The sequence below is a fragment of the Fusarium odoratissimum genome (genome assembly GCF_000260195.1).
Source record: "Fusarium odoratissimum NRRL 54006 unplaced genomic scaffold supercont1.40, whole genome shotgun sequence".
Lineage (NCBI taxonomy): Eukaryota > Fungi > Ascomycota > Sordariomycetes > Hypocreales > Nectriaceae > Fusarium > Fusarium odoratissimum.
Genome location: NW_022158722.1, coordinates 116,201 through 132,589, shown reverse-complemented (window position 1 = coordinate 132,589; position 16,389 = coordinate 116,201). Strand labels below are relative to the sequence as shown.

The following is a 16,389-nucleotide window of genomic DNA, read 5'->3' as shown; positions in this document are numbered from 1 at the left end:
TCCAACTCAACATGAACAGTGGCTGCGAGATATAAATCGTCCAGGTTTCGCTGTTAAAGCATGCTTTATTGCACTTTGTAGCCAGTCAGCCAGTGAAGTTGGTTCACAACGGTTTTGTGCGAATGTACACCGATGATCCAATTCGTGGGCCGTGGCGAGCTGGCAATTGACGACGTGAGAACTCCAAAACCATGGATACATACGCAGTATTGATCCAATAGAAGTAGCTGATAAAGATCAATCAACATGTCAAACAACTTGATACATATCATATAAGGCTATCACGGAAACACCAAAGAACTGGGAGCGAGGAGATTGTTCAGCGATTAAAGGCAAAGATGTCAAAGATAAGCAGTCACAAGAGCCGAAGGTTGAAAGGGTCGCAAATAGTAAGAAGAAACTTTTCGGAGTCAAATGAATTACGTTCTATCTGTTGAGAGCCAAAGAGCTATCGTTATTAAGCTATTTACATGACAAAGGCAAGAGCCATAGGAAGTGCGAGAAGCATAGATCCAGCACTGACGAGAGAAGCTCCAGCGACAACGGGAACTTGGTCAGTGGGGGAGGGCTTGCCTCCAGGGATGGTTCCGTTTGAGGGAACGTTGTAGGTAGGCTGGGCACCAGGGCCAGCGTTACCAGGGGCCTGAGGGTTGGCAGGCTGCTCAGAGCCCTCAGTGGGTGAGGCACCAGAGTCGGTGGCTGTGGCCGGGACTCGGGTAAGAGTGGTGAAGGCACCGGGCTGCTGGGTACCAGTCTCCTGAGGAGCCTGGCCAGTGTGTCCCTGGATGATGGTGACAGTGGGAGCAGCAGGGGCGTGAACAGTGGTAGGGGCAACAAAGGTGCTGGTGACGAACTTGGTGCAAGGAACGATGGTGGTGACGTCCTGTGTGATGGTGACAAGGTCGATGGTGGTCTTAGCAGCATCGGGAGGAGAGGTAGGAGCGGGAGCAGAGCCGTTGTTACCGTTGTCAGAACCCTCACCAGGCTTGGAGTCACCGCCTTGGTTGGAACCGTTGCCGCCCTCGACGGGAGTCTCAGGGACAGCAGTGGCAGTGGCAGGGCAGACGGTGGTGCGCTCGATGACAGTCTGGGTGACGATCTTCTGAGTGTAAGAAGCAGGGCAGTTGATGACAGAGGCAGCACAAGAGGTGATGGTGTAGACGTGAGTCTCGCGGATGGTGCTGGTGATCATGCCAGAAGCATCGGGAGCGGCAGTGACAACAGGGGCAGAGGTCTCCTCAGCATCAGATCCAGAGCCAGTGGTGACAGCAGGCTTGTCGGAGTCGGGGGATCCAGTGCTGGCAGGGAGGCTGCCAGACTCAGCGGGAACGTTGCCAGCAGAAGTAGCATCAGCGTTGCCACCAGCAGGAGCGGAGGGAAGGTTGTAGTCGGAACCACCAGTGGCGGTAGGGGAGTCGCCAGGAACGACAGTAGTGTAGCCCTCGGATCCGGAAACGACAGTGGTGAAACCCTCAGAGCCAGAGACGACAGTGGTGAAGCCAGCAGATCCGGAGACAACGGTAGTGAAGTCACCCTCAGAGCCGGAGAGAACGGTGGTGTAACCCTCGGAGCCAGATACAACGGTAGTGAAACCAGTTGAGCCAGAGATGTAAGTAGTGAAGCCCTCGGAACCAGAGACAGTGACAGTGGCACCAGCAGTGTGAGTACCGAAGATGGCAGTGACATCGCCGCCGGCAGGGATGGTGTGAGCGGGAACGCCCTCAGGGCCAGTGGGGATGGCACCGGAGACAGTGAGATCGCCAGAAGCAGAGCCAGCAGGAACCTCAACGGAATCAGTAGCAACAGGGAGCTCGGCAGAGCCGGTCACATCACCAGAGGCAGTAACAGCGGGAGCCTCGTATGAGGCAGAGTCGGAGGGGATCTCAGCACCAGTGGTAGCGACGGGGAGAGAGTCGGAGCCAGTGAGGTCACCGGAAGCACCAGGAATGTCGACAGAGGCAGAAACATCAGGGACACCGATGGAACCAGAGAACTCGACAGAGTGGGTAACGCCAGCGGGAATGGTGATGTCGGCAGAAGCGCCACCAGTAGCAGTGATAGCACCGGAAGCAGAGATGGTAGGACCGCCAATGAAGCCACCCTTCTTGAAGTGACCGATGAAGCTGCCGCAAGTACCGCGGGTCTTCTGGGAGAAGGTAGACTTGATACCCTTGGCGAGACCGACGGAGAGGTTGGGGATGAGACCGAAGAGACCACCGCTGAAGTCGAACTTCTTGTCGATAGCGAGACCAAGGTTGCAGCCAAACTCACCAGTGACATCAATACCAGCGCTGGCGCCGGCACCGCCGCCAATGGTAGCAGTGTAGTCGAAGAGAGAGAACCAGACACCAGCACCGAAGCCAACATCAGCACCAGCCTTGCCACCGAGACCGAGAACAGGGATCTCGAGACCGCCGCCAATGCTGAGCTCAGAACGAAGACGGAGACCAAGCTGAAGATCAATACCAGCACCAAGCTCGACATCGGCACCGACGCCAACGGGGAGAGCCTTGGTGACGAGACCCTCAAGAGAAGCGTGGATGACCTCCTTGGTGAGCAGAGAGATGTCGACGTAGGCAGACTCGGGGAACTTGACGTAGACACCAGCAGAGAGATCGATAGCCTTACCACAGCCGACGACGAGATCGATAGCGATGGCAGCCTCAATGGCAGCCTTCAGCTCAGCGTCAAGACCGGGAATAGCAATACCAAGCTTGGGGGCAGCGAAGAGTTCAACGGACTGGTGGACGGCAGCGGAAGCAGAGAGATCGATCTCGATGTAAGCAGAGATGCCACCGAGACCAACACGAACGTTGGGAGTAGTGAGGAAGTCAGCACCACAAGCGAAGCCGATGTCACCAGTGATCTGGCAGCTGGGAAGGTTGAGGCCGAGGTTGACAGCGGGAGTAGTCGAAGTCTCGGGAGCGCAGATGCCCTGGAAGAGGATGTGATCCTTCCAAGCGTTGCCAATGCTGCAGGAGGTACCAGTGTGCCAGTCAGCACCACCGCCGGCGTTCCACTCGATACCACCACCGAGGAGACCGCCGAGACCGAGGCCAGCACCAAGACCAGCGCCAGCTCCGATCTTACCTCCAACACCGCCGCCGAGGTGGCCGCCAATACCGCCCTTGGCACCACCTCCAATCTTACCACCAGCGCCACCCTTGATATCACCCTCAAGGTGACCACCGGCGCTGCCGCCAGCGCCAGCTCCAGCACCGGCACCAGCTCCTCCACCGATCTTTCCACCAGCACCTCCTCCAATCTTACCGCCAATCTCACCACCGATTTCACCGCCAACCTTGCCACCAGCACCAGCGCCGACCTTTCCGCCGGCACCAGCACCAGCTCCAGCACCGGCACCGCCTTCAGCACCACCTCCGAGGTGACCTTCAGCGCCGCCGCCGATGCTGCCACCAATCTTGCCGCCAGCGCTTCCGCCAGCACCAGCACCAGCTCCTGCACCGGCACCAGCACCGGCACCTCCTCCAATCTTACCGCCAATCTCACCACCGATTTCACCACCAACCTTGCCACCAGCGCCAGCACCGACCTTTCCGCCGGCACCAGCACCAGCTCCAGCTCCGGCCTCACCTCCGATATGACCGGAAGCTCCACCGCTGAGGCTACCGCCGAGGTGACCTCCAGCACCGGCTCCTGCACCAGCACCAGCACCAGCACCAGCACCAGCACTACCGCCGGCTCCAGCTCCGAGATGGGCATCAGCACCACCTGAGATCTCGCCGCCAGCAGAGCCTAATGCTCCACCACCGAGGAAAGTAGGAGTTGCTTCGCCCAGCGAAGCAAGAGCTCCCAAGGCAGGGATGAGTCCAGCAGAGAAACGCATGGCGTTAAACGAGTGTTGGAATGATGATAATAAAAAATAAAGATTTGTAGTAGTTGTTGTAGTTTGTTGAGCTTGTAAAGCGAGAGTGGTTGATAATAGTAGCGAGTGACTAAGAGAAACTCAGAAACGAAAGTAATAAGGAAATAAAAGAGAAAAGAGAGATAATAGGAAAAAAGCAGATAGAACGACTGTTGATGCTGGAAAAGAAACAAGACATTGAAGCCGGCGATGAGCTTTCTTTTAAGCTGAGTTGAGCTCTCATGTCAAGAGTCATGTGTGACAGGAACTTGGTGGTTGATGCTGGTCAGCACGACAGAGCTCTCGGTCAACTCGGGTCCAGCGGTTTGAGCCATGACCTAGTGTCAATCCGATCGCCGCTCAGACGTTTCATGAGGTTCTACCGTAGGTTGGTGGTGACGGTGAAGGGCTTTGACGTTTGTTTGTTTCTTCCAAATTTAGCCGGCAGGGGTTCGAGTCAGTTGAGATGGATGTGAGGAAGACACTACTGCAGTGTTGAAATTGTATGCATGATAACGAGATTGCATATCACATGTTGTTTCTCTGGTCTCGGTGCGTATTGAATCGACTCATCGGCTTGATGTCACTCGTGGTCCTCGGCTATTGCTCGTCTCGATCTGTTATGAACATCATTGACCAGCATCTTCAGCTAACGCATAAGGCAAAAAACGGCCGAGAATCACGACCAGGATAGAGGCTCGTCTACCGTACTAGGAAAAACGCAATGCCAAAGCGTAGAGTCAAGGCGCAGATCCAAGATCCTCTCGGAATAGTTAGTTTCAGTTTTTGTTCCAGAAAGATTCGTTTCAGGTGATTTCTTCTATAGATAGTGAGTTCACTTGGTTCAGTACCCCATCCGCAATCTTAAATGCATCTAGCTGAGAACGCCACCACCTGAACAAAACACCAATGCCGGATCGACGAAAAGTGGACTCTCCCCGGTCGATCCGTCTCGTTTTGATTGCTCCCTCGGCAACATTTCCCAGGAGAGCTTGAAACAGAAATCAGTGGGTAGCTTTTAGTGCGCAATGGGCATCAAACGGCCCGCAGCCACAGAACAGCTCTGGAGCTGTCAGGCAGAGCTGCTGAGCGATCACATCATGGCAGGGATGGCATTTGCGTTTTCACCTGAGATGGTAAAACAAACTAAGGGTGATGGTGACGAGAATAGAAAGTTTGGCGAAAGGGATGCCCGATTGGTCTTGTTGGTTTCTCAATCGAGAAGAAGCTGCTCAAGGATGCTACTCCACCAAGATCAAATGCTACCCTACAGTCATGCATTTCGTTGTTGATTGTTGATGACAATGCCATTGCGATGGAAGAAGAACGGCATTGTATATTATGCAATGCTTCTAATGTTGGATGTCACTGAGAGTCAGATGACAGGTAAAATCTATTCTTCAAACCGTGATGCTTGTTGCGTAGTTTGTCCATCGCTGTACCAACTCTAGTCTCTGAGCTGGTTGTTGGGTGCATCTCCGAAAGTCATGACTATGGGACCACGATCCGCTATTGCCGACAAGCGAAGACAGCGACTCATTCATGATCTGATATTAAATTTCTAGTGGGCACGGCACGAAGCTCACCCTTGAAGCGAGCTCATCATTAAACGTATCCGTATACGACCCTATGACGGTTCAGCCCTAGAGGTTCGCAACTGGGTACCTGAAAAGGGATGGAGGATTCTTGGAGATGATCGGAGAATTTCTCACGGCTGTGGCGGGGGTTTCGGATATCGGCCAGCTCTGCCCCTGAGCTGAACATGACTTATCTTATCTCAATTGCCAAGGCTGAGAAAAACGAACAGGAAAACGTTTGATGCAGAGCTCGAACCCACGACCTTAGCTTTACCGGGGACACGAAAAACTCAATGTGCGAGGCTGGAAAGATGGCTTCAGTTTCTGGTCGTACAACACCCTCATTGAGCCTCGCGTTCCTTCAATGGTCTGTTTGAAAAGAGGAATCCGACAGCCATCAAGCTGCATCCCAACATGATAAACTTTTAAAATAACTTCTGCATAGACATAACTATCGATGGCATCAATGCACAATGCGAAATGCAAATGCCGATCTTGTACACAAGGGACATGCCAACAAGGTACGATGCGGCTGTGCAAATGTTTAAGAGTGTTTGAGGTTGATGAAGTTCCCTACACCAACATGCCAAAAATATCACTTAAACTTCAATGACCCTCATGACCACTGATCAGCGGCAATTGCTTTTTCCTTTTCCATTTATAACTTGATGTCGGATGATGTTTATATGCCACTCATGCGTTTGCTATCACGAACCTGGTAGAGAAATGTTTCCTACACGATGACGATTTTGCCGACAAGAGAGGTGCATGCAGGTACGCTGTGACGTGCGATAAGATAAGGTCATGGCGGAATGAACACCGCTCGATAACCACACTAATTGTGGATGAATTTACTCCGTTGATTTGGAAGCTAGTATCTGCGGTACTGTCCGTGATAGCGGCAACCTCCGACGCCGATTGATTCACTTGTCCATCCGATAACAGGACGGACAAAAGTGGTAGCGGCCTAAATCGCCAATCAATAGATCCGCCATGGCTATGAGCCCGCCAATTAACCGAGGCATCATTTAGTGATGAAAGCCACCCACTGGTGATTCACCGTTATTTTGTCACCTCAGCCGACAACAGCCTGTCAGTGCAACAGTCCGATCTGTCAGCCGTATTCCCGCAGATCGGTTGTCGACCTGCCTGACCATCCGGCCATCAATTAAGCAGTCATCCAGCCATCTCTGCACAATGAATTGAGTTTGGATGCTCGGTAACCTTTATAGGCAAGTACAAAAAAGATGGCTAATTCCGCATTCCCAATTGAATACCGTTGACCGTTGACGGATAAATCGGCATTGACCTACAAGGATCCATCACCTCTCCCCTCAATCTCGATCAACTCCCGTCAACAATACAACGCAACTCACCCTCTCAATTCAATTGGTAAAACCTCACAAAATTATAGAAACTACAAAATATTCATGCCGCAAGTCCTATCAAACGGCATTGGCCGACATCTGCAACATCTCCCTTCCTCAAAGGTCCCTTTGTCGCCGATCAACACCCTGCAATGGGCCAATTCGCTTCCTCATTGGCTGCGACAAAAGGTCCTGGTAATAATCTGGCATACAATGCACGTGGGGTTCTTTGACGATACAGATCGCTGCTTATCAGCGTTACCACCTTGTCTGCTCCGTACACAACTGCTTCATCTGTCGACTTTGTCCGACACTAGGGAGGATAAACATTTCACTTGCCTCCCACGTGTATTTTGTAGTGGGATATAAGTATCGCTTGTATTTCTCGTAAACACTATTCGGTTTCGTCGGTCAATCTTAATTATGAGCTTCAAAATGACGTTCATCAAGGCCCTCATTCCCCTTGCGCTTTACCTTGCTGGAGTGCAGGCAAAGTCTTGCTCTGCTGGTGGTAAGCCCACTGCTGAGTTTTGCTCGAAGGATCTTCCTCTGTCATGTCACAACACTACCGCTGTTGAAGACACTTGCTGCTTCATCCCCGCTGGCCAGCTTCTTCAGACTCAGTTCTGGGATAGCGACCCCGTAGCAGGACCTCATGGTACATTCAACCAACAACTCACAATCTCAATTTTCTAAACTAACGAATACTAGACTCATGGACCATTCACGGTCTCTGGCCTGATTACTGCGATGGCACATATCCCCAGTTTTGCGACAAGTCCCGCGAGTACACCAACATCAAGGACCTCGTAACCAAGTTCCTCGGCAAAAAGACCGTGTCCTACATGGACAAGTACTGGGTCAGCCAAGACGGCAACGACGAATCTCTCTGGGAGCACGAGTTCAACAAGCACGGCACATGCATCAGCACCCTTGAGCCAAGCTGCTACACCAACTACGAGACCGGCGCTGAAGCCGCCGATTACGTCAAGAAGACCATCTCACTGTTCAAGACCCTTCCTACCTACAAGTGGCTCGCCGAGGCTGGCATCAAGCCTTCCAAGACAAAGACTTACACTGCTGATGAGATTGTGGATGCTTTGGCGGAACACCATGGTGCCCGTGTCACCATCGGATGCTCTAATGGCTCCTTGAGCGAGGTTTGGTACCATTTCAATGTAAAGGGCTCACTCCAGGATGGCCAGTTTGTGTCTAGTGAGCCTGATGGAAGCAAGAGCTCTTGCCCGGACAGCGGTATCAAGTATGCCCCTAAGAAGTAGGCAACAAACATATCTTTGGGGCCTGTAAAATGAGAATGAATACGTATTCTGAATAGGCTATGATGACAATTAAAATAAATCTATATTATTATTAGGGCCGCGTGAACGTTGACTCATCCTATCTAAAACGTTGCCTCGTAATACTTTCGTATCCTGTCACATTCCTCCATCAACTCTCGGTCACAATTAGCCTTGATGGCCTCCTCCCATATGGCCTTTTCAAGATCGTATCCAGCAACGTCTTTGATCTTGTCCACATCGTCTCCCCAAAGTCGCGATAGAGTCCCGTCAGGACGCTCAGGTACTAGGTCTTCCAGTACCTGACTTGGATGCCTAGTATCGAATTTGACTCTGTTGAGATGGGCAAACATTGTACTCGTAATGTTGACTTCGTCCTCGGTTATCCTTAGCTTTTGTTTCCTTGTAGATACCGTTGTTTGATTTCGTCCTTTCTGTGTTTGTAGCTTCCAGTCTTGCTCAGGATCAGCCTGCCAGATACCGCTCCCCCAGTTGATTTTCTCATCGGTAATGAGCTTAGCTGGCTTGGTGACCTGCCAGTAGGGGTTGCCTAGAACCAACGCGCTCTGCATGAAAGTCTCCTTGTCGCCTGATCCCCAAGCACCCTGCGAATGAAGTTGATAGTAGAACCTTGGCCCGTAAAAGTTGTAGTATGCCGCGAGCAAGAGACTGTCTGCATGCCTCGCTTTGTTGTACAGCATAACACCTGACTCTGAACTTCTGGAGTCGATGGTGACATTGGGCATCTTGGCTCCGGCAATCTTGTAGAAGAGAGGCGATATCGTTGGCAGCCAAAAGTCGGGCCAGGTCACAAGTCCACGACTTTTATACGGCTCCACGGTGAGGAGATGATCAGGATTTCGAATAGGAAAGGCATCGGAGTCGAGGAATAAGATATCTTGAAAGCTGGAGAAGATAATCGACAAAGGCTTGTACTGATACTTTTCAATCGTTGGTTGCTTAATGGATGTCGTATCAGGCAACTTGAGGAAATCGTCCATGTTCAAACATTGCACCTGCAAACTGGAAAGTGTCTTGTTGCACTGTTCATGCTCCGCTTCGGTTGCCGAGTCAAGAAACAGCTGGACGGGTAAACGTGATCCAACATGTCGTAGCATCCGCACGGCTGTCGCTGCAACGCCAACTGCTGATCCTTTGGCAGTGATGACAATGCCCTTGGTGTTGCGTTTGAAAGGGACTTTTGGAGCCAAGTGTCGAAGGCTTTGCATAAACCTTGCATGATTCTCTTTCAATGACTCGGCTTCCTCATCAGATACCTCCAACCAGTCCGTGTGTATCTGCGCCTCTGAGCCATGGGGATCAAACTTGTCGCGCGATAGAGAATTAGGCGGTTTGATCTTATCACCATGAGGTTCCGCCGCATAAAATTCCTCAACAAGGTTCTCCCAGAATTTCGTTGTCTGCTCAGTCGGTCCAGTAAATTGAGGCCTGCTCGTAGAGATGGGGTTTGGATTTGGCGGGGTTGAAGAGTCGGATTGAGTTTGGTTAGTTTGGGTGAGGCTTGGTGAGGAGACTCTTTTGTACGCGACTGAGAGATCTGCCCAGAATTCCCAAAGCGTGAGGGCGCAGATGAAACAGATGAAAACGCCAAGAATTTTGACGAGGCGATGGCGCGCGGTTACGACGCTGACCCATTTCCCGCTTTTGGAGGCGTCATCGCGCCAAGACCGGAGCATCGCGATGGTTGAGGACTTGACTTTGACGATGGTGTTGATTGTTGGGATACCAATTGATGGCTGAGTGATATCAGTAGGAGAAAGTGAGTGAGTGGAGGCTCGAGACCAGCGCGATATCGTTATTTGCTGTTAATTAACGAGTATCGTCGAAATTGGAGCTTGTCGAGTTTCTTGGCAACGTTGAACAATTGTCGTTGCGCATGGTCAATTCGTGTCAAAAACCCCCCTTTCTTGCGTCGGATGATGTTTGAGAAGGGTCCAGGAGTAGATTCGTAACGTTTTGAGACGCCTTTTGAGGGTTTTGTCGTAAACTTTGTAGGAGATCAACCAGTCATGGAGCAACAGCTCAAGAGAATCATGTGATTTGAATCATGGTATATTCATCAAAACAAACAAGTGAGAAACAATGAAGAAGGCAGATGAGAGACGTGAAACGTTGCTGACAGTCAGATCAAAATAAAATGAAAGGAGCTGTTAGCTGCGTTGGCCGTGCAGAGATCATCAGCTTTCACGTGATTCGTAGAGCAGAGCATTACGCAATGCCGCGTTTCCCGATACCGTGCCACAATCCGATGTCCTGCAACCATCGACTGCTTATTTTGTTTAGTGTCACCGTCTATTTATATGCATATTGTCTAATTGACTGTATTTCCTGCTCCTTAAAGCTTTATTGATTGTTCTCTACCTCTTGAAGCGAGAGGATTCTCAATCTGACGTCATGACGTAACCCGCTCGTAAAAAACAAAACCCCGCGCGCTCAATTAACGTTTCAGACAATTGGGGACGTCTCCTCATCGATATTGATCCCAAAACCCTCGGCAGCCATGGAATAACTCTGACCAACAGCTTCACTAGCATAGACCCTCATCTCTTTCTCATAAGCAGCTGTGACACCAGGATTGTACCCGCCAGCTTCACGCAGCAATCGTCCAAGCAGCGCTGAATCTCGAACAGCTGTGTTAGCGCCAAGCCCGCCCGCAGGTGTCATTGAATGAGCTGCATCGCCAATAACCGTCACGCGCGGCTCATTCTTCCATTCTGGTACCCCCGATGGCGTTGAGCAAGTAATTTTCCAGAACGCAGCTTCGCCCTCGTCCATGTTGTCGAACAGAGGCTTGAACTTTGGGTCCCAGTCTTTAGCAATTGACCTTGCGATATCGGCAGCGACTTTTCCGACAATCGCGTAGTTATCGTTCGGCGCGCGAATAACACCTGGTGCTCCGCCCATGGTCCAGCCAAAGCTCACATCTGGGTTATCCATATCTCCAGAGCGAACGTTTGTCATGAGAAATGCTTGACCGTCGGGCCGTGTATCGTCGCGTAGCCGGAAGACTCCCTCGCCAAGCTGCTTGAATGCCGTCGTTGGTGCTTGGCCGTGAATACCCCTAGCGCCAGTGTCGTAAACCTTAAGTTTTCCGCCCGAGACCTGTCTCGCAACTTTGGAGTAGATGCCTTCACCTCCGACAAGCAGCGATCCTTCGATAGACTTTGTTCCGTCAGAGAAGATGGCACGAACACCGTCGTCGGTTAATTCGTAGCCTGTCACATTCCTCGACCATTCAACGTAGTCTTCGCAACCCTCTGCGAAAATTCTTCTCATATCACCTCTGGCAATACCAACAATCTTTCCATCTCGAGACGAGAGATTCTCTCCGACGACATGCTCAGTCTGCTCTCCAGTAACCGCATCGAACGCCCGATATCCACCTCCGCCTGTTTTGCCGCAAGCATCCCAGAAATGTTGCCACGTCTTCTTATCGAGAACAGACTCGATAGCATCGAGGCCCTCCGCTGAAAGACGGAGCCTGTACCCTTGGGCACGAAAGATGAAAGATTCATCGCGCTCAAAAATCTTGAAAGGGATCTTGGATTGCTTGAGAGATTGCGCCAGTAGCAATGAAGCGAGGCCAGAGCCAGAGATGAGGATGGGTTTAGTGACTGACATGCTGTGCTGTTGATCGAGGTTCACGGAGGGTTAGACTAAGATGGAGTGCGAAGTCTAGATAAATACTCGCTCAAACGCCAGCGTTCTTGGCTGGCGTCTGTGGCACATCTGGGGCTGACAAACCGGCCATTTTATATCGTGGAATCTACCGCGCGCTATGGCGCAATTCTGAGACCCGAGATAAGGTTGAAGGCCTCAACAAGACGGCATCTGCACTTCGGAATATCGCGGTGTCCGGAACTTCCGAATGCGGGCCTGGTGAAACATTGGACATTTGTAAGCTGACATATTCACTGTTATTTCCGTGGATAATCATCAGTCAGCTTGAATCATCAAAGATCTCACGCTGTGAGAGACAATTTGTACATCGATTTAATTGCTGAGATATCTGGAATTGTAATGTTGAACATGCTTGCTTATTGACTGCGCTGTTTAGAAATGAGCCGCGCAACCTTATTAGTCTGTTGAATAACCTCCACCATTTCGCCCCCGCCTAGCACCGGGCTGATAGAGCAGATCCTCAGAACGATTCTCCCTCGTAGCTTTGTAGTCAAAATCAATCCAATATTGTTTTCCACCAAATGCTTTGAGATCGCAGCATTTAATTCATCCAACTCCTCCTCAGTCTTTTCCTTAGGTGCATATCGGAAGGTCACGATCGCCATACTCGCTCGACTTGTAATTTCCCAATCCGACAACTTTAAAATCTCGGCCTCAGCAATTTCAGCAAGATGAAACCCATGATCGATCATCGTCCCAAATCTTTCCACACCGAGCACTCGTAGGGTGAACCATAGTTTCAGCGCTCGTGAGGGGCGTGTTAGTTCCATGCCAAGGTTCCAAAAGTTGGGTATCTCTTCGTCATCGAGCGCATCGCGAAGATAGTCGCCGTCGTTGTTAAAAACTTTGACCAAGTTGATCTTGTTTCTCACAAGGATGAGGCTACAGCTATATGTCTGAAACAGCCATTTGTGTGCATCCCAGGAAATACTGTCTGCCAGCCCAAGACCGTTGGCGACAGAGCTTCGAGTTGCAGCAAGGGAAGCTGACGCGCCGTATGCACCATCGATATGAAGCCAGATCTTCTCTTCATCGCGTACCTGGGCAAGCGCCTCCAATGGATCGATGCTTCCAGTGTTCGTTGTCCCGCATGTGGCGACGATGACAAAAGGCTTCAGTCCTGCTTCGCGGTCTGTTTTGATGGCATCTTTCAAAGCGGTCACATCCATCTGAAAGGATCCGCTCGTAGGAACAGAACGTATTTGACTTCTTTTGATACCAATAATGCGAAGGGCTTTCTTGACAGAATGGTGTGTCTGATCAGAGAGATATGCGACGCCCAGATGTTCAGTATCGGGATCCAATATGCATTCTCTTGCCAGCACCATGCCGCTCATGTTTGCCATGGAGCCCCCTGAAACAAAGATTCCTCCAGACGTATCTGGAAGTCCAACTTTGACCGAGAGCCACTGCAGCAGCGTCTGCTCAACAATAGCCACACCAGAACCCTGCAGTCTCGATCCAGCAAAGGAGTTGAAAGCGCTCGACAGGCAATCTCCTATCCAAGAAAGTGGCGAGGCAGGTGATGGAATAAAGCTAAAACATTTGGGATGGTTCGTTCGCATTCGATAGTCAGAGATGGTGAATACATCTTCAATGGCTGCCTGCACGGAATGAGCATCGCCAGGAGTGCTGATTGCTTTGAGTTGAGAAACCTCCGTTCCTTGGGCTGCTCGCAAGAGAGGGTCTCCGCTGACCTTCTGGGTAGTCTGGAAGACCCGATCAAATGCGGCTTGGAAGGAAGAGCTCAGAGAGTCTAGCTCTGCGCCTTGGTCTGGAGGATCAAAAGAGTTCATCTTTAATCGCTGGGGATATTGTGGCGAGTATTTCGAGTGTTGGGAATCGCACTCTTATAGACTGACTGAGGCTTAGAGCGACTCGGCGGGTATTATGTGAAGGACACTTGAAAGGCGCGAAATCTGACTGAGTCGGAGATGGCTTCCCCGCCTTTTGTTGTTGACGCCACAGCGACGGTTCGATTGCCAAGTCCTGAGACATATATCGTGCTTTATCTCTCCAAACGCTCCAGTGATATTGCAGCCTGTACTCCAGGTACAGTGATGAGTAGCAAAGCCAATATAGCACCTTGTATTCTTGGCTGTCAAGTGTTGCGTTGAGTCAGATTGTCAGATCCTTATGCTATTGGTGAGCCAATCATGCATACGGGATTACGCCAATGCTACGCCATTACACGATAAATATCTCTATATCACCGGCTAGTGATCGGACTTCAAAAGTGCGCCCTACATGATGAAAACACTATAGCGCGGCGGTTTGTATTCTAAGCTTCATCTACTAAGCACTAACATCAGACGAACCCTCAGTCGCTATATTGACGATCATCTCATTGAACAAATTCCACCAACCAATATTCGGAACGGAACGGACTCGTGGATCAGGCATCACTAGAATTAGGTTGAGCTTTCCTGAGAAGGTCCAAGCCCATGTTTGAGCTGGGTATGAATCAGTTAGTTTCGTTGTAGAACAAGACCGACGTGGAGAGATGCAGGAATATTGCACTTACGTCCAAACAAGTTGCTAACTCGCGAATAAAACGAAAAGTCGTCAATATTCAGTGCAGGCCTATCATTTGGATCTAGAGACCCGTATGACCCTGGGAGATGATGTCCGTCCAAAAGACCTGCTGATGACAGAGGAGTAAACATGCCAGGCGGTCTATCGATATTGTTGGAAGAAGCAATGATTAGCCAAGAGATTTATGATGATAAAATGCCAGGGAGACTTACAAAGGCAGTAGACCGGCTTTCATCGCTTCCATTGCATGCGCAACACCCCCAAAGGCAGCTGGGCCTTGAGTCCAATCCACATGTTCACTCAGATTGCTCTTGACCGCCTCATCGGTCGCTCGACCAACATTTCGGGCAACTTCCCAAACAATCTTCCTCCAGTTATCGTCCCCGATAGACGCGTCCTGGTTCTTGAGATATGGACTCACGTCAAAGGGAGACACAAGGAAAGTAGTCGCCATGACGGGCCCGATGTAGGCTGCCTCTTGACGTATCTCGCTCAATGCTGTCTTCGAAGAAGCTGAACGATCCTGATTGCCACCGAAAGATGTCTGCCGCAGCCTGTTGCTCACACAGATAGGTGCCGCCGTGGTTCGTGACACATCTTCCGGAGGAAAGGTTTTGAGGAGTGCAAGCGCTTGTAATGCCGTCAATAGTGCCGTCACAGTAACCCCATACTCCTTGCAGAGCTTAAAGACCTTTTGCGTGGTCCCTTGCGACAGAACCTGCCTTCTCACAGAATAATCGGTGTCAGGTCGGTCTTTTGCCGGCTCTTGCGAGATAGGGCAGAGCGTGATATTGCTGAGATTGGCACCAAGAAGCTGCGCTGTCTTTTGTTGAGACTCGGCATCCAACGGAGTGTCTCCAATAGGATCACGGAGAAAGTCGAGATAGCAAGGGTGTAGAGAAGAGTGAGATGCATTTTTGTATGAAAGCGATAGCACTTGGGTGGTACTCAGGCCGTCTGCAAGTTTGCTAAGAAGTTTGTTGAGAATAGCCGCACCACTCCAGAAATCGTTCAATGCATGATTGTAGCGGATTGCAAGGGCAAAATTCCCCGCCTCAGCGGACGAAAAAACGAGGGATACATGGATCAGATGGTCTCCGAGCTCTAGGCTGATGCGTTTCTCCGGAGCCGAGTAGAAGTCGTCAGTGAGCAACTTCATGCCCTCTTGAGCTGATTTTTCGGTATGCAGAACGGTAGTCCTCTGCTTGATCCTCTCGGAGAAGTCGCTGTCTGAAGTGAGAGGATGGTAAACGAAGTCTCGAGACTTGGCGACCGCCGACTCTTCTTGGCCACGCTCAATGACTGCCAGGAGGGAAGGCTTCTCAAGGCAAACACGCGATACCGCTTTGCTGAACCAAGCTTCAACATTGGTTTTGCTTTTCAGATGGGACGTGTAAGACGGAGCAATTGTGAAGATGACAGCGCCCATCCATTCAGTCCAACCATCGATCTCGAGCCACTGGTCGAACATGCGCTCGGGTCCGATGAGCGGCCGGCTCCAGAGGCCATCGCTTCGTTGCTTCCATGGAGAGACCTTGGGCATTATGCTGTTTTCTTTAAGAGTGCAGAGATGGGCAATGTGATGTTGGAGTCAACATCATCAACCCCACCCATTGCTGTTCTTTTCGCTGCGCCATGATCGTCGCTTATGTTGTCGAATCAGGGCCAAGAGGAGACTAAATTCTCACGACGTGCCTCAGTACCCCACTGTAGAGAATCGTGCCATTTGCCGTTCCGTACCAGTATGGAAGCCTTGCGCTTCGTTGAGCGTGCTTCCCGTCCTTGGTGAGCCACGAGACTTGACCACATCGCCATATTCTCACCTTGTGCATATAGTCAGCTTGCTTCAGTGGGTGGACACATGCTAAGTAGAGGATGTCACTGAACTTCAATGAACACAACAACTAGCGATAGCGAAGAGATCAATATTTCAGGATGGTGTAGCAGAACACAATGTTATCTAAAACACGAGGTTTAGATATAATGAAACATCGCTAGCTTCTCTATGTAGGGTCCATCTTCGTCGGAAATGCCCCGGTCTTGCT

The 16,389-nt window shown here is 50.7% G+C and overlaps 6 protein-coding genes across 7 annotated transcripts; 1 reads left to right on the top strand and 5 right to left on the bottom strand.

Moving 5' to 3' along the window:
• Nucleotides 1-380: 380 nt before the first annotated feature.
• Nucleotides 381-4,627, bottom strand: FOIG_14339 (uncharacterized protein). 2 transcript variants are annotated; one of them, XM_031215564.1, is made up of 2 exons: nt 3,484-4,627; nt 381-3,255 (listed from the first exon to the last, which is right to left on the bottom strand). In XM_031215564.1, exons 1-2 carry the CDS (start codon nt 3,845-3,847, stop codon nt 467-469), a joined length of 3,153 nt encoding a protein of 1,050 aa, XP_031054689.1. In that variant the 5' UTR covers nt 3,848-4,627; the 3' UTR covers nt 381-466. The 2 variants fall into 2 exon arrangements, with proteins under 2 accessions (XP_031054689.1, XP_031054688.1); XM_031215563.1 differs by having other exon boundaries at nt 381-4,627.
• A 2,113-nt stretch (nt 4,628-6,740) lies between these two features.
• Nucleotides 6,741-10,261, top strand: FOIG_14337 (ribonuclease T2 family protein). Its single transcript, XM_031215561.1, has 2 exons — nt 6,741-7,467; nt 7,521-10,261. Exons 1-2 carry the CDS (start codon nt 7,233-7,235, stop codon nt 8,087-8,089), a joined length of 804 nt encoding a protein of 267 aa, XP_031054686.1. The 5' UTR covers nt 6,741-7,232; the 3' UTR covers nt 8,090-10,261.
• On the bottom strand, nt 8,212-9,804 carry FOIG_14338 (uncharacterized protein; the record flags this gene model as incomplete). Its single annotated transcript, XM_031215562.1, has 1 exon — nt 8,212-9,804. The coding sequence occupies one exon, from the start codon at nt 9,802-9,804 to the stop codon at nt 8,212-8,214; it is 1,593 nt and encodes a 530-aa protein (XP_031054687.1).
• Nucleotides 10,262-10,414: 153 nt separating the features above from the next.
• On the bottom strand, nt 10,415-11,975 carry FOIG_14336 (uncharacterized protein). The gene has a single exon (XM_031215560.1). It carries the CDS (start codon nt 11,747-11,749, stop codon nt 10,574-10,576), a length of 1,176 nt encoding a protein of 391 aa, XP_031054685.1. The 5' UTR covers nt 11,750-11,975; the 3' UTR covers nt 10,415-10,573.
• Nucleotides 11,976-12,049: 74 nt separating this feature from the next.
• FOIG_14335 (uncharacterized protein) lies at nt 12,050-13,769 on the bottom strand. Its single transcript, XM_031215559.1, has one exon. It carries the CDS (start codon nt 13,603-13,605, stop codon nt 12,166-12,168), a length of 1,440 nt encoding a protein of 479 aa, XP_031054684.1. The 5' UTR covers nt 13,606-13,769; the 3' UTR covers nt 12,050-12,165.
• Nucleotides 13,770-13,972: 203 nt separating this feature from the next.
• On the bottom strand, nt 13,973-16,339 carry FOIG_14334 (uncharacterized protein). Its single transcript, XM_031215558.1, has 3 exons — nt 14,557-16,339; nt 14,334-14,485; nt 13,973-14,262 (listed from the first exon to the last, which is right to left on the bottom strand). Exons 1-3 carry the CDS (start codon nt 15,885-15,887, stop codon nt 14,105-14,107), a joined length of 1,641 nt encoding a protein of 546 aa, XP_031054683.1. The 5' UTR covers nt 15,888-16,339; the 3' UTR covers nt 13,973-14,104.
• Between the last annotated feature and the right edge of the window lie 50 nt (nt 16,340-16,389).